The sequence below is a fragment of the Oncorhynchus kisutch genome, linkage group LG19, assembly GCF_002021735.2.
Source record: "Oncorhynchus kisutch isolate 150728-3 linkage group LG19, Okis_V2, whole genome shotgun sequence".
In the NCBI taxonomy this organism is placed as follows: domain Eukaryota; kingdom Metazoa; phylum Chordata; class Actinopteri; order Salmoniformes; family Salmonidae; genus Oncorhynchus; species Oncorhynchus kisutch.
In genome coordinates, this window is record NC_034192.2 from 52,688,549 (window position 1) to 52,715,097 (window position 26,549).

At 45.5% G+C, this 26,549-nt stretch overlaps 3 protein-coding genes across 4 annotated transcripts in view; all 3 read left to right on the top strand.

Annotated features, from left to right (window-relative positions):
• The window catches only part of LOC109864937 (cytoplasmic FMR1-interacting protein 2), a 36,586-nt gene extending 22,601 nt beyond the window's left edge, over positions 1-13,985 (top strand). Inside the window, exons 16-30 of the mRNA XM_031797766.1 lie at positions 297-453; positions 810-906; positions 1,016-1,092; positions 1,183-1,291; positions 1,897-2,016; positions 2,383-2,582; positions 2,768-2,855; positions 2,961-3,104; positions 3,248-3,338; positions 4,089-4,219; positions 10,080-10,152; positions 10,287-10,381; positions 10,666-10,904; positions 11,119-11,266; positions 11,752-13,985. Coding sequence (XP_031653626.1) covers positions 297-453; positions 810-906; positions 1,016-1,092; positions 1,183-1,291; positions 1,897-2,016; positions 2,383-2,582; positions 2,768-2,855; positions 2,961-3,104; positions 3,248-3,338; positions 4,089-4,219; positions 10,080-10,152; positions 10,287-10,381; positions 10,666-10,904; positions 11,119-11,266; positions 11,752-11,919 — 1,937 coding nt within the window. The 3' untranslated portion in view covers positions 11,920-13,985. The remainder of the gene's footprint in view (positions 1-296; positions 454-809; positions 907-1,015; positions 1,093-1,182; positions 1,292-1,896; positions 2,017-2,382; positions 2,583-2,767; positions 2,856-2,960; positions 3,105-3,247; positions 3,339-4,088; positions 4,220-10,079; positions 10,153-10,286; positions 10,382-10,665; positions 10,905-11,118; positions 11,267-11,751) is intronic.
• A 196-nt stretch (positions 13,986-14,181) lies between these two features.
• On the top strand, positions 14,182-25,158 carry LOC109910028 (hyaluronan mediated motility receptor). Of its 2 annotated transcripts, XM_031798404.1 has the most exons (14): positions 14,182-14,331; positions 14,773-14,877; positions 15,043-15,128; positions 19,345-19,422; positions 19,754-19,942; positions 20,329-20,415; positions 20,726-20,837; positions 21,007-21,072; positions 21,167-21,240; positions 22,851-22,924; positions 23,126-23,493; positions 23,678-23,814; positions 23,938-24,163; positions 25,048-25,158. In XM_031798404.1, exons 1-13 carry the CDS (start codon positions 14,286-14,288, stop codon positions 24,157-24,159), a joined length of 1,644 nt encoding a protein of 547 aa, XP_031654264.1. In that variant the 5' UTR covers positions 14,182-14,285; the 3' UTR covers positions 24,160-24,163; positions 25,048-25,158. The 2 variants fall into 2 exon arrangements, 1 of the variants encoding a protein (XP_031654264.1); XR_004204302.1 differs by lacking the exon at positions 25,048-25,158 and having other exon boundaries at positions 14,286-14,331; positions 23,126-23,393.
• A 668-nt stretch (positions 25,159-25,826) lies between these two features.
• Positions 25,827-26,549, top strand: part of LOC116355081 (hyaluronan-mediated motility receptor-like) — a 6,202-nt gene continuing 5,479 nt past the window's right edge. Inside the window, exon 1 of the mRNA XM_031798405.1 lies at positions 25,827-25,922. The gene's annotated coding sequence lies outside the window, so the exon portion shown is untranslated. The remainder of the gene's footprint in view (positions 25,923-26,549) is intronic.

Genomic DNA, 26,549 nt, shown 5'->3' on the forward strand with positions numbered 1-26,549 from the left:
TTTTCTTTCCTTTCCCTCCTGTAATAATATCATGTTATTCACCTCCCCTCCTGTAATAATATCATGTTATTCACCTCCCCTCCTGTAGAGGTGGTGCAGCACTGCTGTTACTACATAAGGTTGATGCCCACGCTGAAATCTAATTGGGGGATATTTTCCACAATGCTGGAAGGGGGACCCCGAGTGAAAAGGGACACTGCAGCACTGTTTCCTGTCTCAAATGTGGTTCAGGAAGTGCTTCCTCTAATAATGTATAATGTATAATAATGTCATGATATTCCCTTCCCATCCTCCAGAGGCGCTGCAGCACTGCTGTGACTTGTCTCAGCTGTGGTTCAGAGAGTTCTTCCTGGAGTTGACCATGGGTCGCAGGATCCAGTTCCCTATCGAGATGTCCATGCCCTGGATTCTCACAGATCACATTCTGGAGACCAAGGAGCCATCCATGATGGAGTAAGACCCTGTTTAGACCACTCTGTGTGTGTGTAGGTGAGAAAGAGGAAGTGATGGAAAGTGATAGAAAGATGGTGTTTGTTGTCTCTCTGTTGTCATTGTGTCCATGCTGAGTCTGTGTGTTTGTGCCTTTATTTTATTTTTTTACCTTTTATTTAACCAGGCAAGTCAGTTAAGAACAAATTCTTATTTTCAATGACAGCCTAGGAACAGTGGGTTAACTGCCTGTTCAGGGGCAGAACGACAGATTTGTACCTTGTCAGCTCGGGGATTTGAACTTGCAACCTTCCGGTTACTAGTCCAACGCTCTAACCACTAGGCTACCCAGCTGATGCCATCCTGACTGTTTCTCCCAGGTATGTGTTGTACCCTCTGGACCTCTACAATGACAGTGGCTACTACGCTCTGACCAAGTTCAAGAAACAGTTCCTCTACGATGAGATAGAGGCTGAGGTAAACTAGCACGAAACCAAGATGGCCGCCTCAGAAATCAAACAATGACAAGTAATTCATCACCAATTCCCACAAGAGTAGTGAGTTACGGATGCTGTTTTTCCTACAGGTGAACCTGTGCTTCGATCAGTTTGTCTACAAGCTGGCTGACCAGATATTTGCCTACTACAAAGCCATGTCTGGAAGGTAAGAGACTGCTGGAAACTGAATCATGTTGATATGGGGGGGGGGTTTAATCAAGCAGTGAAGGATGTTGTTGTGTGTTTTGCTCCACAGTGTCCTCCTGGACAAGCGTTTCAGGGCAGAGTGTAAAAACTATGGTGTGATCATCCCCTATCCCCCCTCCAACCGTTATGAGACGCTGCTCAAACAGAGACACGTACAGGTAGGTCTGTCTTACATCGCCCTGGAATACACCCTGGCAAGGGTGACCACAGTCCCGCCTTTTGGCCCTTTGTTACTTACAAAAAGAATGTGTCTAATGGAGAGCTACAAAGGAAGGAAATAGCTGATTTAGACCGACAGATATAAGGTCATTTTGTAAAACTTGAGGCTCTCTATGCTTATTAGTTGTGCTTCAATTAGCTTGCTAGCTGGTTCGGTGCAGCGGGAGGGAGATTTATTTTGTGTGTGGGGGGGGGGGGGGGGATTATTAATGTGTTGGCTACACTGTCCGGCGAGTGTCCTGAAAAATCATCCCGCTGTCCCGGATTTGGGTATTTAAACTTGGTCACCCTAGCCCTGTCATACACCGCCCTGTCATTGCGGTACACTTTCAGAGATCTTTGTGAGACTGACCACATGGTCAGTTTTTAACATTAAATCACACAACACCTCTCTCTAATTTCCTACTCTCTTCCCCCTCTCTCTCTCGTCCTCTTTTCTCTCTCTACCGCTCTCCTCCTCACTCTATCTCTCTCATCCTCTCCCCCCTCTCTCGCTCTCTTCCCTCCCTCCCTCCCTCCCTCTCATCCTGTCCTCTCTCTCCAGCTCCTGGGTCGCTCCATCGATCTGAACCGTCTGATCACCCAGAGGATCTCAGCAGCCATGTACAAGTCTCTGGACCAGGCCATCAGTCGCTTTGAGAGTGAAGACCTCACCTCTATTGTGGTGAGAACACCAGGGCAGGGGCATACTGTGGTCTGAACCTTCACACACACACAACCAACCCTCCTTCACACTCACAGTCCTGGGTCATATGTACTCTCTCAGATAGCATACTGTCAGTCCTTGGTAACATATCACACACTAGGCTTATTCTCATAGACCCTTTCCTGTCCTCTGGGGCCCATGACCTACTGGCCACATTATATTACCAGCTTTTATTCTCTGTCTCACCATTCCACCCATCAGCAGTTGATGTTGATTTTTCTCTCCCATGACTCAATCACTCACTACCCCACCCCCCTCTCTCTTTTTCCCCCTCTCTCACTCACTACCCCACCTTTCTCTCTCACACACCACTCCACCCATCAGGAGTTGGAGTGGCTGATGGACATCAACAGACTGACCCATCGTCTGCTTTCAAAGCACATGACCCTGGACAGCTTCGACGCCATGTTCCGTGAGGCCAACCACAATGTGTCTGCCCCCTACGGACGCATCACGCTCCATGTCTTCTGGGAACTCAACTTTGACTTCCTCCCTAACTACTGCTACAACGGCTCCACCAACCGGTCAGTGGGGAGGGGGTCCTTATTGATAGTCTTGGACATGTTCCCTAGCTTACAGTTCTTTGCAGGTCTACCAATACATGGCTCAGGTTCAGCAGTTGGTTATCTATATTCCATTTAGTCATTACCTAAGTGGACTCCTGCTCATGACCCCTTACCTCTAGCTCGTTCATTCTTTGTGTCCTCAGCTTCGTGCGGACTGCCATCCCCTTTACCCAGGAGCCTCAGCGAGACAAGCCGGCCAACGTGCAGCCGTACTACCTGTATGGGTCTAAGGTATGTACTGTATACAGTCTCCTATTTGAGTACAACTCTAGAAATGAGAAACATTTGTACCTATTTTGAGAGCATGCTTCTGATGTTTTTTTCACCCTCCCCCAGCCTCTGAACATTGCCTACTCCCACATCTATAGCTCCTACAGGAACTTCGTAGGCCCGCCCCACTTCAAAACCATCTGCCGTCTCCTTGGTTACCAGGGCATCGCCGTGGTGATGGAGGAACTGCTCAAGATAGTCAAGAGCCTGGTATTATGGGCTATTTGTGTCTTTTACTATTGTCTGAATGTACTCCTACATACCAGCGCTCTGTTAAAAACACTATATCCAACTAATCTCATATTTTTACCCTCCTTCTCCCTCTTCATCTTCCTCTTCTCTTTCCTCTCTAGTTGCAGGGCACTATCCTGCAGTATGTGAAGACTCTGATCGAGGTAATGCCCAAGATCTGTCGCCTGCCGCGCCACGAGTACGGATCCCCAGGTCGGTTGATGTACTGTAGTCAGATGTAGTTCAGTGAATGCCTAGGCTTTATCTCAGAGGGCTAACACAGCCATGACTCATACAGACAACCCAGGTTTGAAACCCAGTTGGTCCCAGATAATAAAACTTCCTGTTGTTGCCCAATCATATTACAGTCGTCTGACAGATCAAATGAGATATGCAGGTTTACCATGTCTCTCTATGACCAGGGATTATAGGTTAGGTAGATTAGGGGTGTTCTGTACCGTAACAGGCTGTACTGAACATTTAATGGACTTCCTGTATGCCTGATCTCGGTCATAGAGAGCACAGTGACGGAATATACATTGTCATAGTCAACATGATGCAGTTCATAATCCTACCATACCTGGATGTTCCATAATGATACTGATGTGTGTTTATCAGTCAAGGACAGTCCCTTTCATAGTATAACTCCATGTGATCGGATCCGTTGTTTTAATATTTAACTCTTTTCACTTTGAAGATGTAACTTTTAACTGTGTTCAGGCCTTAATGGCCACATGTACTTGTATAATCTCCACCCAGCACAGCCAGAAGAGGACTGGCCACACCTCAGAGCCTGGTTCCTCTCTAGGTTTCTTCCTAGGTTCCTGCCTTTCTAGGGAGTTTCTTAGCCCCTGTGCTTCTACATCTACATTGCTCTTTGGGGTTTTAGGCTGGGTTTCTGTAACAGTGCTGATGTAAAAAGGGCTTTCTAAAATACATTGATTGATTGTCCTTCCCTGCCAGGTATCCTGGAGTTCTTCCACCACCAGCTGAAGGACATTATAGAGTACGCAGAGCTGAAGACGGATGTCTTCCAGAGTCTCAGAGAGGTGGGGAACGCCATCCTCTTCTGTCTGCTCATCGAACAAGCTCTGGTGAGTCCCTCCTCCTCTTCTCCTCTTTCACTTCTATCCCTTCCTCTCCTCTGTTTTGTCCTTCCCTCCTTTCCCACCTTTTTCTGCTTCACCTGTATACCTTTGTTTCTCTTTCTCCTTTACTCTTCCCCTCTTCCCCTCTCATCCCCTCTTCCCCTCTCATCCCCTCTCTTCCCCTCTCATACTCTCATCCCCTCTCCCCTCTCATACTCTCATCCCCTCTCATACTCTCATCCCCTCTCCCCTCTCATACTCTCATCCCCTCTCTTCCCCTCTCATACTCTCTTCCCCTCTCATACTCTCATCACCTCTCATACTCTCATCACCTCTCATACTCTCATCACCTCTACTCTCATCACCTCTCATACTCTCATCACCTCTCATACTCTCATCACCTCTCCCTCCTCTTCCCCTCTCATACTCTCATCACCTCTCATACTCTCATCACCTCTCATCACCTCTCATACTCTCATCACCTCTCATACTCTCATCACCTCTCATACTCTCATCACCTCTCATACTCTCATCACCTCTACTCTCATCACCTCTCATACTCTCATCACCTCTCATACTCTCATCACCTCTCCCTCCTCTCCCCTCTCATACACTCATCACCTCTCATACTCTCATCACCTCTCATACTCTCATCACCTCTCATACTCTCATCACCTCTCATACTCTCATCACCTCTCATACTCTCATCACCTCTCATACTCTCATCACCTCTACTCTCATCACCTCTCATACTCTCATCACCTCTCCCTCCTCTCCCCTCTCATACTCTCATCACCTCTCCCTCCTCTCCCCTCTCATACTCTCATCACCTCTCATACTCTCATCACCTCTCCCCTCTCATACTCTCATCACCTCTCCCTCCTCTCCCCTCTCATACTCTCATCACCTCTCATACTCTCATCACCTCTCATACTCTCATCACCTCTCCCTCCTCTCCCCTCTCATACTCTCATCACCTCTCATACTCTCATCGCCTCTCCCTCCTCTTCCCCTCTCATACACTCATCACCTCTCCCTCCTCTCCCCTCTCATACTCTCATCACCTCTCATACTCTCATCACCTCTCATACTCTCATCACCTCTCCCTCCTCTCCCCTCTCATACTCTCATCCCCTCTCATACTCTCATCAGCTCTCATACTCTCATCAGCTCTCCCCTCTCATACTCTCATCAGCTCTCCCCTCTCATACTCTCATCAGCTCTCCCCTCTCATACTCTCATCAGCTCTCCCCTCTCATACTCTCATCACCTCTCCCCTCTCATACTCTCATCATCTCTCCACTCTCATCACCTCTCCCCTCTCATCATCTCTCCCCTCTCATACTCTCATCATCTCTCCCCTCTCATCATCTCTCCCCTCTCATACTCTCATCATCTCTCCCCTCTCATACTCTCATCATCTCTCCCCTCTCATACTCTCATCAGCTCTCCCCTCTCATACTCTCATCAGCTCTCCCCTCTCATACTCTCATCAGCTCTCCCCTCTCATACTCTCATCAGCTCTCCCCTCTCATACTCTCATCAGCTCTCCCCTCTCATACTCTCATCCCCTCTCATACTCTCATCAGCTCTCATACTCTCATCATCTCTCCCCTCTCATACTCTCATCAGCTCTCATACTCTCATCATCTCTCCCCTCTCATACTCTCATCACCTCTCCCCTCTCATACTCTCATCACCTCTCCCCTCTCATACTCTCATCACCTCTCCCCTCTCATACTCTCATCACCTCTCCCCTCTCATACTCTCATCACCTCTCCCCTCTCATACTCTCATCATCTCTCCCCTCTCATACTCTCCATCACCTCTCTCCTCTCCATCACCCCTCTCCTCTCCATCACCCCTCTCCTCTCCATCACCCCTCTCCTCTCCATCACCCCTCTCCTCTCCATCACCCCTCTCCTCTCCATCACCCCTCTCCATCGTCATCACCTCCCTCTCATACTCTCATCATCTCTCCCCTCTCATACTCTCCATCACCTCTCCCCTCTCATACTCTCCATCACCCCTCTCCATCACCCCTCTCCTCTCCATCACCCCACTCCTCTCCATCACCCCTCTCCATCGTCATCACCTCCCTCTCCCTCTCTCATACTCTCCACTTCTCTCCTCTCCCTCCTCTCCATCATCTCCCTCCTCTTCCCTCTCTCCTCTCTTCCTCCCATTCCTGCTTTATCTATCTATCTATCTATCTATCTATCTATCTATCTATCTATCTATCTATCTATCTATCTATCTATCTATCTATCTATCTATCTATCTATCTATCTATCTATCTATCTATCTATCTATCTATCTATCTATCTATCTATCTATCTCTCTATCTATCTCTCTATCTCTCCTCTCCCTCCTCTCCATCATCTCCCTCCTCTTCCCTCTCTCCTCTCTTCCTCCCATTCCTGCTTTATCTATCTATCTATCTATCTATCTATCTATCTATCTATCTATCTATCTATCTATCTATCTATCTATCTATCTATCTATCTATCTATCTATCTATCTATCTATCTATCTATCTATCTATCTATCTATCTATCTATCTATCTATCTATCTATCTATCTATCTATCTATCTATCTATCTATCTATCTATCTATCTATCTATCTATCTATCTATCTATCTATCTATCTATCTATCTATCTATCTATCTATCTATCTATCTATCTATCTATCTATCTATCTATCTATCTATCTATCTATCTATCTATCTATCTATCTATCTATCTATCTATCTATCTATCTATCTATCTCAGAAAGAGGGACTGATACATGTCAGGCTATTTCTCCTCCTTCTGTCTGGTTGAATATATCTGTTTCCATCTTCGTCTCAAAGTTTCACCCTCCAGAAATGTTGATATTGGCTGTATCTGAATTGCAACTCTATTCTTTATTACACGCTGGCAAACTACTACAGGTGGTAAGAATCTAGGTCTTGTCTTTGGTATAAAAAAACACACACCCTGATCTCCATCTTTCTCTCTCTGTTGGCTTGGGCTGCCACACACCCTGACTGCTCTCCATCTCTCTCTCTGTTGGCTTGGGCTGCCACACACCCTGACTGCTCTCCATCTCTCTCTCTGTTGGCTTGGGCTGCCACACACCCTGACTGCTCTCCATCTCTCTCTCTGTTGGCTTGGGCTGCCACACACCCTGACTGATCTCCATCTCTCTCTCTGTTGGCTTGGGCTGCCACACACCCTGACTGCTCTCCATCTCTCTCTCTGTTGGCTTGGGCTGCCACACACCCTGACTGATCTCCATCTCTCCCTCTGTTGGTTTGGGCTGCTACACACCCTGACTGATCTCCATCTCTCTCTCTGTTGGTTTGGGCTGCCACACACCCTGACTGATCTCCATCTCTCTCTCTCTGTTGGTTTGGGCTGCTACACACCCTGACTGATCTCCATCTCTCCCTCTGTTGGTTTGGGCTGCTACACACCCTGACTGATCTCCATCTCTCTCTCTGTTGGTTTGGGCTGCCATGTTTCTCTGTTTTTATATTCACCATCTTACTTTGACACACAAAGTTTTACCTCCGGAGGACCATGAAAGCCAAAGATTGAGATTTTAAAATTATTGTAAGAAATAAAGAACAATCCAAGATTGCAATCATTATTATATCATTATTGGAAATAAATTGATAATAAAAAGTGATTATCTTAAAGTATCTCTCCATGTCCTTGGCTCCCATGATAGAGGTGACCTGTGTATTTCTGGGTGGCTGTCTGTAAAGTAAACTCAGCAAAAAAAGAAACGTCCTCACTGTCAACTGTGTTTATTTTCAGCAAACTTAACATGTGTAAATATTTGTATGAATTTAACAAGATTCAACAACTGAGACATAAACGGAACAAGTTCCACAGACATCTGACTAACATAAATGGAATGATGTGTCCCTGAACAAAGGAGGGGTCAAAATCAAAAGTAACAGTCAGTATCTGGTGTGGCCACCAGCTGCATTAAGTCCTGCAGTGCATCTCCTCCTCATGGACTGCACCAGATTTGCCAGTTCTTGCTGTGAGATGTTACCACACTCTTCCACCAAGGGACCTGCAAGTTCCCAGACCTTTCTGGGGGGAATAGCCCTAGCCCTCACCCTCCGATCCAACAGGTCCCAGACGTGCTCAATTGGATTGAGATCCTGGCTCTTCGCTGGCCATGGCAGAACACTGACATTCCTGTTTTGCAGGAAATCACGCACAGAACGAGCAGTATGGCTGGTGGCATTGTCATGCTGGAGGGTCATGTCAGGATGAACCTGCAGGAAGGGTACCACATGAGGGAGGAGGATGTATTCCTTGTAACGCACAGCATTGATATTGCCTGCAATGACAACAAGCTCAGTCCGATGATGTTGTGACACACTGCCCCAGACCATGATGGACCCTCCACCTCCAAATCGAACCCGCTCCAGAGTACAGGCCTCGGTGTAACGCTCATTCCTTCGACGATAAATGCGAATCCGACCACCAGGGGTGGTGAGACAGAACTGCGACTCGTCAGAGAAGAGCACTTTTTGTCAGTCCTGTCTGGTCCAGCAACGTTGAGTTTGTGCCCATAGGTGACGTTGTTGCTGGTGATGTCTGGTGAGGACCTGCCTTACAACAGGCCTACAAGCCCTCAGTCCAGCCTCTCTCAGCCTATTGCGGACAGTCTGATCACTGATGGAGGGATTGTGTGTTCCTGGTGTAACTCGGGCAGTTATTGTTGCCATCCTGTACCTGTCCCGCAGGTGTCATGTACCGATCCTGTGCAGGTGTTGTTACACGTGGTCTGCCACTGCGAGTACGATCAGCTGTCTGTCCTGTCTCCCTGTAGAGCAGTCTTAGATGTCTCACAGTACGGACATTGCAATTTATTGCCCTGGCCACATCTGCAGTCCTCATGCCTCCTTGCAGCATGCCTAAGGCACATTCACGCAGATGAGCAGGGACCCTGGGCATCTTTCTTTTGGTGTTTTCCAGAGTCAATAGAAAGACCTCTTTTAGTGTCCTATGTTTTCACAAGTGTGACCTTAATTGCCAACAGTCTATAAGCTGTTAGTGTCTTAACGACCGTTCCACAGGTGCATGTTCATTAATTGTTTATGGTTCATTGAACAAGCATGGGAAATAGTGTTTAAACTCTTTACAATGAAGATCTGTGAAGTTATTTGGATTTTTACTAAATATCTTTGAAAGACCGGGTCCTGAAAAGGGGATGTTTCTTTTTTTGCTGAGTATGTGCTCAACTTCACTTCTACCTCCATACTCTCTGTCAACACTGACTTCTCTCTCGACGTCTGACTGTCACTCTTTACACCCTTATACCCTCTTGTCTGTCTGTGTCTGTCTGTCTGTTTCTCCCTCTGACTGCCTCAGGGGGTGTGTGGGTGGATTTGGTGGGTGGGTGTTTGTACTGGTGGATCACAGCATGCAGATCATCCTGTCTTCCATAGTGTTTTAGTGGAGCTTTCCTGATCTGGATCTCTTGTCGTTTGCTGATTCCATATTCCAGTTATTCCTATTGGTTAGCCAGACCTGTGTGACAGTAGCCTGTAGTGCGACTAAGGGGGGGGGGGGGGGGTTGACCAGACCAATGACAGTGTAATGTACTGTACTTAGTGCATGAGTCATACACATGCCTAGGGTTATCTCATCATAACTGTACTGGCCTACTACTTTCTCACTTAAACACACATTCTCACAGCTTATGCACCTCTGACTCCACTCCTTACTAATGAGTATAACACCTCCCTCCCATCACCACTAACTACCCCATGTAGTGTACATGTGTCCAGGAGAGATGTTGGCTGGTGTTCAATGTCACCTCTCTCTGCCTCTGTCTGTGTGTGTGTTAACCACAGTCCCAGGAGGAGGTGTGTGACCTGCTTCATGCAGCCCCCTTCCAGAACATCCTCCCCAGGGTCTACATCAAAGGTATGTGATATAGGTCCAGGCGTGTGGATCCAGATTGAGAACAAGGTGGATGGGTGGGATAAGGACTTCAATATTGTTATGCATATCTGTCTGATGTGATTGGTGTAGTAACGTGTGTGTGTGTGTGTGTGTAGAGGGGGAGCGTCTGGAAGTCAGGATGAAGAGGCTGGAGGCTAAGTATGCTCCACTCCATCTGGTGCCCCTCATTGAGAGGCTGGGGACCCCTCAGGTGAGCTCTACCTTCTTGTCATCACCATCATACCTCATCACCTAGCTCTCTGTCCTGACCCACAGCCATTAGACAGTTTCAGCCATCTTGGTTTGAAATGTAGAATTTGAAAGGGCAGCCATATTGGCACCAAAGTTCCAAGGCAATTACTTTCACTATTTGATCTGCTCCTCCTTACTCCCTGTTCTCCTTCCTTCCTCTGCTAATGTATCCTTTCCTTCTTCCTTCCTCTCCTAATGTATCCTTTCCTCCTCGCTTCCTGTCCAAATGTTTCCTTTCCTCAGCAAATAGCTATAGCCCGTGAGGGGGATCTGTTGACCAAGGAGCGCCTTTGCTGTGGCCTGTCCATGTTCGAGGTGATCCTTACGAGGATCCGTAGTTTCCTGCAGGACGCCGTGTGGCGAGGCCCGCCCCCCACCAATGGCGTGATGCACGTGGACGAGTGTATGGAGTTCCACCGCCTCTGGAGCGCCATGCAGTTTGTTTACTGCATCCCCGTCGGCACTCACGAGTTCACCGCAGAGTGAGTTACTGTAGGGGGCAAGGCAGTGTACACACACTCACACACAGTAACAATTTAGTTACTGTAGTCTTCTCAGGGCACCAAAGACTTTACTTCAGATTTACAGTAGTAGATAAACCCATCAATCAAGCTTGATTTGTAAAGTATTTTCTACAAATGCAAAGTACTTACTAAGTTAGTAACAGCTAGCCATCCCTGTGCGTGTCCTCTGCAGGCAGTGTTTTGGTGACGGGCTGAACTGGGCAGGCTGCTCCATCATCGTGCTGTTGGGTCAGCAGCGCCGCTTCGACCTGTTTGACTTCTGCTACCACCTGCTCAAGGTGCAGAGGCAGGACGGCAAGGATGAGATCATCAAGAACGTGGTGGGTACACACTGACGCTACGCACGCATCTACACACCTTTAACCAGCATGCTAGCACAGAAATAAGAAGGGATTTAGGGCACAGGTGGTGGCACCTTAATTGGAGAGGCTCGTAATGGCTGGAGCGGAATCAGTAGAATGGTGTCAAATACATCATAGTTTCCATGTGTTAGATGCCTTTCCATTCGCTCCATTCCAGCCATTATTATGAGCTGTCCTCCCCTCAGCAGCCTCCACTGATTTAGGGATATGTCAACTGCTGGTGAATTTAAAAAAATGTTTTTATTTATTTATTTTTACGAGAAAGATTGATATGAGGAGAGGAAGCTCATCATCTTTGTGGCAAGTTCTTGGCTACTACAATCCTGGTCTGTGGTCTGTGGTCTGTGGTTTTAATTCTATCATACGATTCAAACCCTCCCTCCCTCTCTCTCGCTATCCCTCCCTCCCTCTCTCTCCCTCTCTCTCTCTCTCTCTCTCCACAGCCGCTGAAGAAGATGGCTGATCGGATCAGGAAGTACCAGATCCTGAACAATGAGATCTTTGCCATCCTTAACAAGTACATGAAGGCTGTGGAGACTGATAGTTCCACCGTGGAGCATGTCCGCTGCTTCCAGCCACCTATACACCAGTCCCTGGCCACAACGTGCTGAGAAGAACACACACACACAGTACAAATACACACACACCAACCCAAATCATCACCACACACACTGCCTTTCTTTGGTCTTTTACTCAGACTCTCAGAGCCTTAGGATTCCAGAGTTCTGTATGACTGTACACCATTTTGGCACCAAATATTCCATACCAATGACATTCCCATTTGCATTCTAAAATGCAACTGTCTTGGAACTTTTGGTGGGAACATAGCATCCATTAAAAAGTCTAAATCTCAAACTGAGTTTTCTGAACTCTGAATATGTTTGGCCCAAAACCACAGTCTAGTTTTCGAGTTGTGGGTGTTTTCAGATGTTTTTCTGTTCTCAACCCATGTGACTCTCACACCCAGCATGCCTTCTCCTGTCCCAAGAGATATATGTCACATGGATGGCCTCAGTAACACACAACTGCCAATCCTGAGTGGTTACAGATCTGCAGTACCACTCTGCTTCCCCTCTAGTCACAATCAACAGTCTATCAGATATCTCTGAGAAACCATTCAGTGAGCAACAACAATCAACCTACATAAAAGATGATAGATATGCTGGAATAATCTCCAAAACCTCAACGCATACAAATAATCAGATTCTGAAATGACCTATAACCTGAGATTATTATTTCGTAGATCACATACGAAAGCAAACCTATCGGCTATTTATTGAATTGCTTATTGAAGTCCACACCGGTGCTAAGTATTACGATGATACTTAATAACACCAATGTCATTTAATTTTCCCCCCATAACATCCATGATATGATCATCGCACAAGTCAACAAAATAATTAATGAATCCCAGAAGCTAACACAGGAGTGCCCCAAATGGAACCCTATTCCCTATAAAGTGCACTACTTTTGACCAGCGCCTACAGGGCTCTGGTCAAAGGTAATGCACTATATAGAGAATAGGGTTCCATTTGGATGCAGCCCAAATCTCCCTGGACATACCCAAGCATAGTAAACCAGTGTCATAGGAGTAGTTAGCCACACCTCACCTCTTCTCTCCTCACACAACCCTACTGTTTCACAACAAGGACACTTGACTGCATAACAAGGACACTTGACTGCTTTTCTGAGTTGCTTTTATTTATTTTGACCCATATTTTGGGGGTTTTAGCCTCTTGAGTATATTTGTATTCTGTTCCATTGTAAATTTCACTGTTGAACTAAAAGGAGAAGTTGAGTGTTGTTATTGGTTTTAATTAATTATTGATAATTACATTTTTCATCCTTGGTATAACTTGCCTCTTCTGATGAGAAACCTCACCTACTGTCTTGTCAGTTTTTATTGAAACGTTTTTATATTCTGTATGTGCGCTTAATAGTGTTATTGTTTATCATTTTACAAATGATTGACATCATCTGTGCTAATGTGTTTTATTAGAGTTTTTCTGTAACAAAACATAAGAAATACTTCTTGATTGTAAAATAAAAAAGAGGCCAGGATGATGTTACTGTATTAGATTTGTTCAGAGAGTGAATGGGACCAAGCGAACTCCTGTAGAGTTCATTCCCTCCTATAGAAGAAGAAATAAAGGAATCAAGTAGTTGCCTTTTTCCAGTTTAGGTACGAACTACACACCAGAAATGGAGAAAGGGACCTTTCCTAAATGTATTCACTATTGTTTGACTTTTTTCCCCTTTAGCTTAAGCAGTGTTATCAAAATATTTTGTCCCAGTTTTTTATCAATGAAGGAGCAACCACATTTTCAGTTTCCCCTTTGTTAATTTTTTTGTTATTGTTCCAATGGTCCTTTTTGTTTTATTTATTCACACAACTACACTTTTATTGTTCATTCAATGGGTGAATATGTTAAGTAAAAGTTATCAATGCATCATTTTCAAACCTTTTGCATGAAAAGAAAAGCGATATATTGTCATTACGGATACATTTGTGACCTTAGGTTTTTGTGATGATATTAATGATATTGTTGTACAAGTAATCATGTTTTGAAATACAAAAAATTAGAAAATAAGAATATAAAGATGTACAACGAATGGTCCTGCAAAAGGAAATTAAATTGTTGTATTTCCATTAAATAAATGTCTAACTAAAATTTTATTAAGAATCATGTATGACCGTGTACATTGTAATTAAAAAAATACTAAATATATTTGAATATAGCCACAGCGATCATGAGGAGAAGGAGCGGCTGGCGGAAGTCTAATTTCCTCTGCCCTGATTGGTTAAGTATGTGTCGTCTCTTTTCTGATTGGTTATGACGTAACTGGTTTAGAAATTTCACAGGGGCTCGGTTTGTGTTGATGTTTTGAATTTGGAGAGCTGCTTTGGTACTCATCGTGACCATCTATAACTTAAACTGTAACTACCGATTTTCTAGTGAACTATTTCTTCCAAACCATGTCTTTTTCAAGAGCTCCAGTGAAGCGATTTAATGAAAATATCGGTAAATTAAAGCATTGATAATGATTTAATTGAGCGAACCTAGCCAACTAACTTAACGTGTTGCTTTTGCCAAACAGTTAATATAACGTTATCGCTCATCTAGCTAACGTAGCTGTCCAACAATATTTTGTATAACATTGTTTACTAGCTAGCTAACGTATTGTTGGTTTGGTAACTAGCTAGGAATGCCAAACCTTACTCCGTTCCAAGCAAAGGGCAAAATATCCATGTCGGTTACATTAGCTACATGCCATGACATGTTAGCTAGCTAATTAGATAGCCAGCCCACAGCGTTTACACAGGCAGCCCAATTCTACTCTTTTTCTCACTAATTTGTCGTTTGACCAATCCGTTATTTTTTTTTACAATAATTTTGTAAAATATGGGAATTGGACTACCTGTGTAAACGCAGGCTGTCTTGCTTTCAACACGTTTTGTTCAGGCTGCGCCCCAGCACCGGGCACCTACGAGCTGAAACCAGGAGAGGTGAAGGGACCTGCCTCTTTCCTCCGGTCAGAGCGCTTCAAACTGCTCAAGGCCAGTGATGGTAAGTTTAAATGTCAAACAACTGAAGTTTTAGTCAAAAAAATACCTCATACTATTGACAATAGAACTATATTTAAACATCTATGATTAGACTGTCATTAAACCTAGATGTGTTTTTACTTTCTACACCATTCTAATTTCCTAACTCCCTTCCCTCCCAACTCAGCTCCCAGCATCCTACCACCATCTCCTTCTAAAGATGTGCCCACGTCACCTGTGGCTGTGCGTAGGACCATGTCTGTGGATGGACTGGTAAGTTGGTGTTCACACAATAATCACATTGTCCCTGGTTGGCACAGCCACACCATCAAGATAACCTTGAAGTACTGGGGTCTATTCATTAGTCGGATTCTTGCAACGGAAAACCTTTACTATTTTTTTTATTTCACCTTTATTTAACCAGGGAAGCCAGTTGAAAACAAGTTCTCATTTACAACTGCGACCTGGCCAAGATAAAGTAAAGCAGTGTGACACAAACAACAACACAGAGTTACACATGGAATAAACAAACATACAGTCAATAACACAATAGAAAAGTCTATATACAGTGTGTGCAAACGAGTTAAGATTAGGGAGGTAAGGCAATAAATAGGCTGTAGTGGCAAAGTAATTACAATTTAGCAATTAAACACGGGAGTGATAGATGTGCAGAAGATGAATGTCCAAGTAGAGATACTGGGGTGCAAAGGAGCAAAAAAATAACAATATGGGGATGAGGTGGTTGGATGGGCTATTAACAGATGGGCTATGTACAGGTGGAATAATCTGTAAACTGCTCTGACAGCTGATGCTTAAAGTTAGTGAGAGAGATATGTGTCTCCATCTTCATTGATTTTTGCAATTTGTTCCAGTCATTGGCAGCAGAGAACTGGAAGGAAAGGCGGCCAAAGGAGGAATTGGCTTTGGGGATGACCAGTGAAATATAACTGCTGGCGCGTGTGCTACGGGTGGGTGCTGCTATGGTGACCAGTGAGCTGAGATAAGGCGGGGCTTTACCTAGCAAAGACTTATAGATTACCTGGAACCAGTGGGTTTGGCGACGAATATGAAGCGAGGGCCAGCCAACGAGAGCATACAGGTCTCAGTGGTGGGTAGTATATGGGGCTTTGGTGACAAAACGGATGACACTGTGATAGACTGCATCCATTTTGCTGAGTAGAGTGTTGGAGGCTATTTTGTAGATGACATCGCCGAAGTCAAGGATCGGTAGGATAGTCTGTTTTACAAGGGTATGTTTGGCAGCATGAGTGAAGGAAGCTTTGTTGCGAAATAGGAAGCCGATTCTAGATTTAATTTTGGATTGGAGATGCTTAATGTGAGTCTGGAAGGAGAGTTTACAGTCTAACCAGACACCTAGGTGTTTGTAGTTGTCCACATATTCTCAGTCAGAACCGTCCAGAGTAGTGATGCTAGAGGGGCAGGCAGGTGTGGGCAGCGATCGGTTGAAGAGCATGCATTTAGTTTTACTTGCATTTGAGAGCAGTTGGAGGCCACAGGAAGGAGAGTTGTATGGCATTGAAGCTCGTCTGGAGGTTAGTTAACACAGTTTCCAAAGAAGGGCCAGAAGTATACAGAATGGTGTCGTCTGTGTAGAGGTGGATCAGAGAATCACCAGCAGCAAGAGCGACATCATTGATGTATACAGCGAAAAGAGTCGGCCTGAGAATTGAACCCTCTGGCATCTCCATAGAGTCTGCCAGAGGTCCGGACAACAGGCCCTCTGATTTGACACACCGAACTCTGTCAGAGAAGTAGTTGGTGAACCAGGCGAGGCAGTCATTTGAGAAACCAAAGCTGTTGAGTCTGCCGATAAGAGTGCGGTGATGGACAGAGTCGAGAACCTTGGCCAGGTTGATGAATACTGTTGCGCAGTATTGTCTTTTATCGATGGTGGTTATGATCTTGTTTAGGACCTTGAGCATGGCTGAGGTACACCCTAGCTTGGAAACCAGATTGCAGTGAGGAGAAGGACGGTGGGATTCGAAATGTTCGGTGATCTGTTTAACTTAACTTTCAAAGACCTTAGAAAGGCAGGGTAGGATATATATAGGTCTGTAACAGTTTGGGTTTGAAGAGGGGGATGACTGTGGCAGCTTTCCAATCTGTAGAGATCTCAGACAATACGAAAGAGTTTGAACAGGCTAGTAATAGGGGTTGCAACAATTGCAGCGGATAATTTTAGAAAGAGGGTTCAGATTGTCTAGCCCAGCTGATTTGTAGGGGTCCAGATTTTGCAACTCTTTCAGAACATCAGCTATCTAGATTTGGGTGAAGGAGAAATGGGGAGGCTCGGGCAAGTTGCTGTGGGGGGTGCAGAGCTGTTGACCGGTGTAGGGGTAGCCAGGTGGAAAGCATGGTCAGCCGTAGAAAAATGCTCATTGAAATTCTCGTGGATTTATTAGTGGTGACAGTGTTTGTTTCCTAGCCTTAGTGCAGTGGGCAGCTGGGAGGAGGTGCTCTTATTGTCCATGGACTTTATAGTGTCCCAGAACTTTTTGGAGTTTGTGCTACAGGATGCAAATTTCTGTTTGAAAAGGCTAGCCTTTGCTTTCCGAACTGCCTGTGTATATTGGTTCCTAACTTCCCTGAGAAGTTTCATATCACGTGGGCTGTTCGATGCTAATGCAGTACACCACAGGTTGTTTTTGTGCTGGTCAAGGGCAGTCAGGTCTGGAGTGAACCAACGGCTATATCCGTTCTTGGTTCTACATTTTATTTGAATGGTGCATGCTTATATAAGATAGTGAGGAAAGCACTTTTAAAGAATTACCAGGCATCCTCTACTGACGGAATGAGGTCAATATCCTTCCAGGATACCTGGGCCAGGTCGATTAGAAAGACCTGCTCGCTGAAGTGTTTTAGGGAGCGTTTGACATTGATGAGGGTTGGTCGTTTGACTGCAGACCCATTACGGATGCAGGCAATGAGGCAGTGATCGCTGAGATCCTGGTTGAAGACAGCAGAGGTGTATTTAGAGGGCAGGTTGGTCAGGATGATATCTATGAGGGTGCCCATGTTTACGGATTTGGGGTTGTACCTGGTAGGTTCATTAATAATTTTTGTTCGATTGAGTGCATCTAGCTTAGATTGTAGGACGGCCGGGGTGTTAAGCATGTCCCAGTTTAGGTCACTTGACAGTATGAGTACTGAAGAGCGATGGGGAGGCAATCAATTCACCTTTGGTGTCCAGGGCACAGCTGGGGCTGAAGGTGGTCTATAACAAGCGGCAACGGTGAGAGACTTGTTTCTGGAAAGGTGGATTTTTAAAAGTAGAAGCTCAAATTGTTTGGGCACAGACCTGGATAGTAAGACATAGGCTACAGAGTTATCTCTGCAGTAGATTGCAACTCCACCCCCTTTGGCAGTTCTAGCTTGTTCAAAAATGTTATAGTTAGGGATGGACATTTCGGGATTTTTGGTGGCCTCCCTAAGCCAGGATTCAGACACGGCTAGGACATCCGGGTTGGCAGAGTGTGCTAAAGCAGTGAATAAAACAAACTTAGGGAGGAGGCTTCTAATGTTAACATGCATGAAACCAAGGCTTTTACGGTTACAGATGTCATCAAATGAGAGCACCTGGGGAATGGGAGTGTTGCTGGGGGCTGCAGGGCCTGGATTAACCTCTATATCACCAGAGGAGGAGTAGGATAAGAGTACGGCTAAAGGCTATAAGAACTGGTCATCTAGTGCGTTCGGAACAGAGAGTTGAGGGAGCAGGTTTCTGGGTGCGGAAGAATAGATTCAAGGCATAATGTACAGACAAAGGTATGGTAGGATGTGAATATAGTGGAGGTAAACCTAGTCATTGAGTGACGATGAGAGAGGTTTTGTCTCTAGAGACACTATTTAAACCAGGTGAGATCACCGCATGTGTGGGAGGGGGAACAAAAGGGCATATTGAGCAGGGCTGGAGGCTCTACAGTGACATAAGACAATTTACTCGAGGAAGCAAGCATAATGAAACATGGGAGGGACCTACCTGAATTTGTACTTGATCAACTCTAGTTTTCCTTGCAAAACAATTTTCGTTTGGTGTAAACAGTTTGTGTTGCAAAAATGTTTTGCAGTGGAATCCGACTAATGAATACACCCTGGTGCTTTAAAGGGATAGTTTGAGATTTTGGCAATGAAGCCCTTTATCGACTTCCCCAGTCAGAAACTCATGAATACCATTTTTATGTCTGTGTCCGGTATGTATGAAGGAAGCCAATGCTTACTAGTGTTAGCACAATGACTGAAAGTCTAGCATGCTAGCTGTTCCCATAGACTTCCAGTAATTGTGCTAATGCTGGTTAGCAATAACACTAGTTGGCATCTTCCTTCAAATTCAATGCAAAGACATAAAAATGGTATCCATGGGTTCATCTGATGGATAAAAAGCTTAATTGCCAAAATCTTGAACTATCCCTTGAATCCTAATGCAATGGCTCTCCTTTGCGATTAATTGGTCCATTCCTCCTTCACCCAGGTTGACGGATCCATGTCAAAGAAAGACAAGAGTGGCCAATCGATGCAGATGAAACGGCAGAAACTCCTGGAGAAAGAGGTTGTATAGTTATACAGACTGGTTTGAGGAGCAAATATGTCTTGTCTGTCGCAATAGTCGCAACCGTTACCCGTTGAAGAAAAACAAATGTGACAAGATTTATCATTGATGTGACTAGGTTTTAGTAGCTGTGACGACCTACAGCAGCTGTGACCTACCTTACTGCATGCCTTCATTCTTCAATCTAACACACTAACCACCACTGCTGTTGCACCAGGGAGCGGACCTAACCGTAAAAGCCTTGGTTTCATGCATGTTAACATTAGCCTCTTCCCTAAGTTTGTTTGATTCACTGCTTTAGCACACACTAACCGTCTCCTCCCTCCTGTAGATCCGCTCCCTGGTGCAGCAGCGCGGGGAGCAGGACAGGCGCCTGGTAACCCTGGAGGAGGAGCTGAGGAAGGTGGAGGCCAAGCTGTTGTCTGTGGTCAGGGAGAAGACTGGTCTGGCAGCTAACGTCACCACCTTGGAGAGACAGCTGGCTGAGCTCAAGAAGACTAACGACTTCCTCAAGAACAAGGTAATGTGGTGTTTGATGGTACAATCAAGAGTTGGCATGCTCATCTCAATGGGCTGCTTTTCCACTGATTTGGCCTAATCCTGGAGTTAAAAGCTATTTCAATGGAGAATCTCCTTTTAGAATTATTTTTAGTCTTGGACTAGGCTTAATCTGTGTCTGGGCAACTGGCCCAATAGTCTTAAAGCAAAAGTCTTTAGCTACAGGGTTAAAAGGGTATAAACTGGTTGTTATGGTTATAGGTTATGTGTCATCTGGGTCTAGTTGACAAAACAACACTTCCACCCTGCTATCGGCTACTACCCTAGCTTGTCCAATAACAAATGTTCACATTTTCTGTTTGTACCTTGTTTTGTAAATGTCTGACTGTTGTCGTTGTGTTCCTCTAGGTTTCTGCAGACACAACTAAGAAGCGATTCCAGTCTATGTCTATGGAGCTGATGGAGGCAAGAAACAAACTGGATGTCAAGGACAAGGTACGACACCTGGGACACGTCAGAATTACGCAGCGTTTTCTTATATTCACATTGAAATACGCTATGTAGAGTAAGTTACACCTCGACTCTATTCATCGCATTTCTATCTGCAATGTTTGGTTACTCAAAGTGTCCCTGTTCACACACCATTCACTATCCTGTCTGTATATCTGTGTTTGCCTTGCGTACATCTCGCTCTACATCAAATTGTGTGCTGATAATGTGTTTTTGTTCAGGAGCTGTGTTTCCTGCATGTGTAGTGTCTCTGAGCAGTGTGGTTGGTTGAGTGACATTTGTGTTGTCCTATAAGGAGCTGAGTTTCCTGCAGATCAGTACAGGGGGCCAGGTGATGTTGCTGGAGACAGACCTGGAGGCGGCCAGAGCTACACTCGCCACCCTGAGGGAGAGGAACGAGGACCTGGGTGAGACCACCTGACCTCACTGACACAGCATCGTTAGCCTGCCTAGTTATTATCAATCAATTAAACGTTATAAACAGCACATCTATTTAAAAGATGTTTAGCTCGAAGTGCTGTGCCTCTGAGAAATGTTTTTAAAATGTTTTTGAAATGTAATGTTTCGTTTTCACAGCGGACCTCCATCACGACACCAAAGTCCACAACGAGGAGCTGGAGAATGAGATGGGCACACTGCAAGGTAAGTAATTTGTCTCTGTGTGTCCATTCTCCCATCCTTTTCTGTATAATTAGATAGCATCATTCTATCAATGTTCTGTATCCCTGTCTCTCAGCTGTGATCCAGGAGCTGAGAGAGGAGGTCAATGTTCTACAGGGTTACCTGGACACAGCCAACGACCACATCCAGGTATAAACATATACTGGTCACTGAGGGAAGAAACATGTATCTAGTGTATCTATCCTATCTACAGTTGAAGTCAGAAGTTTACATACACTTAGGTTGGAGTCATTAAAACTCGTTTTTCAACCACTCCACAAATTTCTTCTTAACACACTATAGTTTTGGCAAGTCGGCTTGGACATCTACTTTGCATGACACAAGTCATTTTTCCAACAATTGTTTACAGACAGATTATTTCACTTCTAATTCACTGTAACACAATTACAGTGGGTGAGAAGTTTACATACACTAAGTTGACTGTACCTTTAAACAGCTTGGAAAATTCCAGAAAATTATGCCATGGCTTTAGAAGCTTCTTATAGGCTAATTTACATAATTTGAGTCAATTGGAGGTGTACCTGTGGATGTATTTTAAGTCCTACCTTCAAACTTGGCTTGACATGGGAAAATCAAAAGAAATCAGCCAAGACCTCAGAAAAAAAATTGTTGACCTCCACAAGTCTGGTTCATCTTTGGGAGCAATTTCCAAATGCCTGAAGGTACACGTTCATCTGTACAAACAATAGTATGCAAGTATAAACACCATGGGTACACGCAGCCATCATACCACTCAGGAAGGAGATGCGTTCTGTCTCCTAGAGATGAACGTACTTTGGTGCGAAAAGTGCCAATCAATCCCAGGACAACAGCAAAGGACCTTGTGAAGATGCTGGAGGAAACGGGTACAAAAGTATCTATATCCACAGTAAAACAAGTCCTATATCGACAACTCGAAAGGCCACTTGGCAAGGAAGAAGCCACTGCTCCAAAATCGCCATAGAAAAGCCAGACTACAGTTTGCAACTGCACATGGGGACAAAGATTTTACTTCTTGGAGAAATGTCCTCTGGTCTGATGAAACAAAATAGAACTGTTTGGCCATAATGGCCATTGTTTTTTTTGGAGGAAAAAGGGGGAGGCTTGCAAGCCGAGGAACACCATCCCAACCGTGAAGCACGGGGGTGGCAGCATCATGTTGTAGGGGAGCTTTGCTGCAGGAGGGACTGGTGCACTTCACAAAATAGATGGCAGCATGAGGTAGGAAAAGCATACTTCCAAAGTTGTAGCAAAATAGCTTAAGGACAACAAAGTCAAGGTGTTGGAGTGGCCATCACAAAGCCCTGACCTCAATCCTATAGAACATTTGTGGGCAGAACTGAAAAAGTGTGTGCACATGGAGGCCTACAAACCTGACTCAGTTACACCAACTCTGTTAGGAAGAATGGGCCAAAATGCATCGACTTATTGTGGGAAGCTTGTGGAAGGCTACCTGAAACGTTTGATCGAAGTTAAACAATTTAAAGGCAATGCTACCAAATACTAATGGAGTGTATTGAATCTGCAGACCCACTGGGAATGTGAGGAATTGTGAAACTGAGTTTAAATGTATTTGGCTAAGGTGTATGTAAACTTCCGACTTCAACTGTATCTATCCTAACACAATACTGTTTACTGAAGGAAGAAATGTGTATGGAGAAACTACCTGAATCGTCCATGATCGTGCTTACATCGGGGTGTGGAAATGATCATTTAGAGGTAGTTCTAAACTGTTATAACATACTCTTATGTCTCCTTAGGACCTGCGTATGAAGCTTCGTGAGAAGACGGAGATGGAGAACAGCATGTCTGAGTCTCAGCGCGAGAAACTGGGGTGAGCAAATGCACATCTCTTCCCTGAACAACTGCTTTCAGAATAATTTAAATGAATGGCTTTATTTGTGAAGAATGCTGTCCTCTCGATCTCTTCTTATATGTCTCTCTGTGTTGAAATTGATGACATCAGTTTCCTAATGGTCTTGGTTGACATGCAAAACAAAAGCATTTGATCTCATGCCATGTTCTTTTCTCTCAGTCGTCTTGAGCAGAAGCTGGAGCAGTGCACCGCGGAGCTCCGGATCTCTCAGAACATTCTCCATCAGAAGGAGGAGGAGTCAGAGAAAGGTCAACAGGACCTGCAGGCTTCCCGGGATGCATTGCAGGAGACCGAGAAGCTTCTGGAGTGGCGAGAGGCGGAGCTGACGTCCTCCCAGAAGGCATTGGGAGATATGGAAACACAGATGCAGCGGGCCAACCAGGAAATGTCTGACTCCCAGAGTGCAGTGCGGCAACAGGATGCGGAGGTAGTGCGTCTGAGAGAGGTGCTGAGGAGGACAGTGAAGGAGATGGATGAGAGAATAGCTCATCTGGGAGAGAAGTGTAAAATCTTGGAGGAGGAGAGAAGTAAACAAATGCATACAGCCCTACTCCCTAATTATAATACTGACATACCCTAAACTAATGGGAAGAATGGGTCTAATGGGAACTTATCTTAAGCAGATTTATCAGGAAGAGTCAGGGTTTTGGGGAAATGTCTCCAGGTTGCTGTTATCAGTGTTGGCTCTATACCAAGTGTATCTGTCTTTAGATAGGGGCCAGGGGAGAGTGGAGGAGCTGACTGCAGAGCTGAGCCTCCTGCAGGAGAACTGGAGGAGTGAGAAGGAGGTGCAGGAGCAGCTGGCGCAGGCACACACCTCCCTGACTGAGGAGCTGAAGAAGGAAAAGGTTAGTGGCGTTGGGGGTGACTTGGCTCCAATATGGCCCCCATTTAAAATCCCACACCTGACTCTGCAGAGGAGAATACTCACCTCCACTACTTACTGGTTCTGTGTCTCTCTTTCTCCCCAGGAGCGTGCAGCCTCCCTGGCCTCGGGGCTGGAGAGAGTTAGGGAGGAGACCGAGGACGAGAGGAAACAGTTGGAGGATGAGTTGGAGGAGGCTCTAGTGGAGTTGTCAGTTCTGGAGTTGCAGGAAGAGAGGAGGGAGGAGGAAGAGAAGAGGAGAGAGGAGGCCTTACAGAGTTTCCAGCAGGAGAAGACTGTGATGGAGAGGGGACCAGAGCACTGCTAGACAGGTGAGGAGTGTGTGGGGGGTTGGAAGCGGGGGGAGTAGAACTAAACTGAGAGAATGAATGAATAAAACGGGCTCTGTCGGGTTTGAAATAGTGTTTAATTTTTTTTTAAATATCTTGACTGGAGTTGCCGTGGAGTTTAGCTGCAGTCAGACAGGACTCCATCAATGATCAACGTCGGGCCGCGGGGTACCCGTCTTCACTAAATCAAACAATGTCAGATTTTGGTTGTCATTGAATCTCCGTTTTGGATATTTGATTACAATTCAGTTGAGAAAATGTTCGCTGAGGTGAATGCTCATTATCGTCTTTAGTCTAGTTTTCTCATCTCAATGAGTGTATGATTTTCCTCTTCACTCGTGTAGTAGCCTGCTCCCGACCAAACACCCATGACTTGTGTGATAGATTCATCAATCAATGGGATTTTGTTTCACCGAATTGCCGTAATTCTCTGGCTGGGCTAATAAGTGGAGGGGGTACAGCCCATCTGTTTGTTGGTTCATCTATCACTGATCAGAAACCTTCAACACCCTACACCTGCTCCCTACTATGCTTAGAATTTATGCCTGGGCGTAGATCCTAGCAATCGGCCCTGGTGATTTGAATAAGATACAATACAGATACAATACAGTTGTACTCTAATCTGCAGTTACTAAAACATCCTATTTCTGATCTGCGTAAAAGTTTCATACTGGGATTTTTATTTTATTTTTCTACTTTTCCATTCAGACAACTTAAATCTATATTCTGCCCGACAATTTTGATTTACTTGTCCCGGGCAAGCGGACAAGTGTTAATGTCGAGCCCTGTTAGCAAGATTAGGGATAATGCACCTCACCTCTGCTCAAAGTGCTCCTTTCAACAGTGTGCGTTGAATCTCCTTCCAGGAGAAGCTGTGCCGTGGAGGCGTTGGAGAAGGTGCACGGTGCTGAAACGAGGAGGCTGCAGGAGGAACACACCACCTCCCTCAGCAAGATGGGACACATGGCCACTGAACTGGAGAGGTAAGGAGTTGCTCCTGCCCTGTTGTCCAGTACAAATGTGCTTCAAGGAACGGTTTTGTCTTTCACTCTCCTTTCACAAGGAAAAATGTTTCACTCTTGTTTCACTAAAGTTAGCTTTTGACAGATAAAAAAAATGCGGTTTCAGATGTTAAGTGAACTGTCCCTTTAACTTTGGGGCAAGTATTAGCAGTCATGGCTCTGTAAAAGGCAATTTGTGTGGTCAATCCAGAATCTACAGTGTCAGAACAGCAGTTCAAGACAGTCCTACTTCTTGTGCTTCGTGGAGCTGAGCTGTTATGAATGAAGTTGTCAAGGAAGTGCGTTTGTGTTTATACAGGATATACTGCCCCCACCTACTGTCAATCAATCCTGCGGCGCTATACAGAGCCCTCAGCATTGTTACAAAATTTGGGAGGCACACGGTATCGCTGTACGGAGCTTGATTTGGCCTCCTGAGCCTCCACAATTGTCACACCCTCCATACAGGGCCTCCGCACTGCATTTCCGGATCGAGCATAAATCATCTTTAAGACATAAAAATTTGTATTTTGTTCCACCAGCACCAGACAGGCCCTGAAGGGAGCAGAGGATAGGAGTAGAGCCCTGGAGGACGAGGTAGAGAGGGTGACTAAGCAGATGGAGAGAGTGAATCAACAGGAGGAGGAGGTGAAAAAGCTGAGGGAGGAGATGGAGGAGGAACAGGAGAAACATCTAGCTAACCAGCAGGGTCAGGAGAAAGCCAGAAAGGAGTATGCAAGGTGAGCTCATCACAAGGCTTCTCAATATCTGGTGATTGAATGTGTATATTGATGGGATTTTGACTGACTCTCTTTCCCCCCTCTGACTCTTTCCCCCTCTGACTCTTTCGCCCTCCATTCTCCCTCCCCCTCCATTCTCCCCCCCCCCCTCCATTCTCTCTCCCCCCCTGCATTCTCTCTCTCTCCCCCCTGCATTCTCTCTCTCTCCCCCCCCTGCATTCTCTCTCTCCCCCCCTGCATTCTCTCTCTCCCCCCTGCATTCTCTCTCTCCCCCCTGCATTCTCTCTCTCCCCCCTGCATTCTCTCTCTCCCCCCTGCATGCTCTCTCTCCCCCCTGCATTCTCTCTCTCCCCCCTGCATTCTCTCTCTCCCCCCTGCATTCTCTCTCTCCCCCCTGCATTCTCTCTCTCCTCCCCCCTGCATTCTCTCTCTCCCCCCCCTGCATTCTCTCTCTCCCCCCTGCATTCTCTCTCTCCCCCCTGCATTCTCTCTCTCCCCCCCTGCATTCTCTCTCTCTCCCCCCTGCATTCTCTCTCTCCCCCCTGCATTCTCTCTCTCCCCCCTGCAGTCTCTCTCTCTCCCCCTGCATTCTCTCTCTCCCCCCTGCATTCTCTCTCTCCCCCTGCA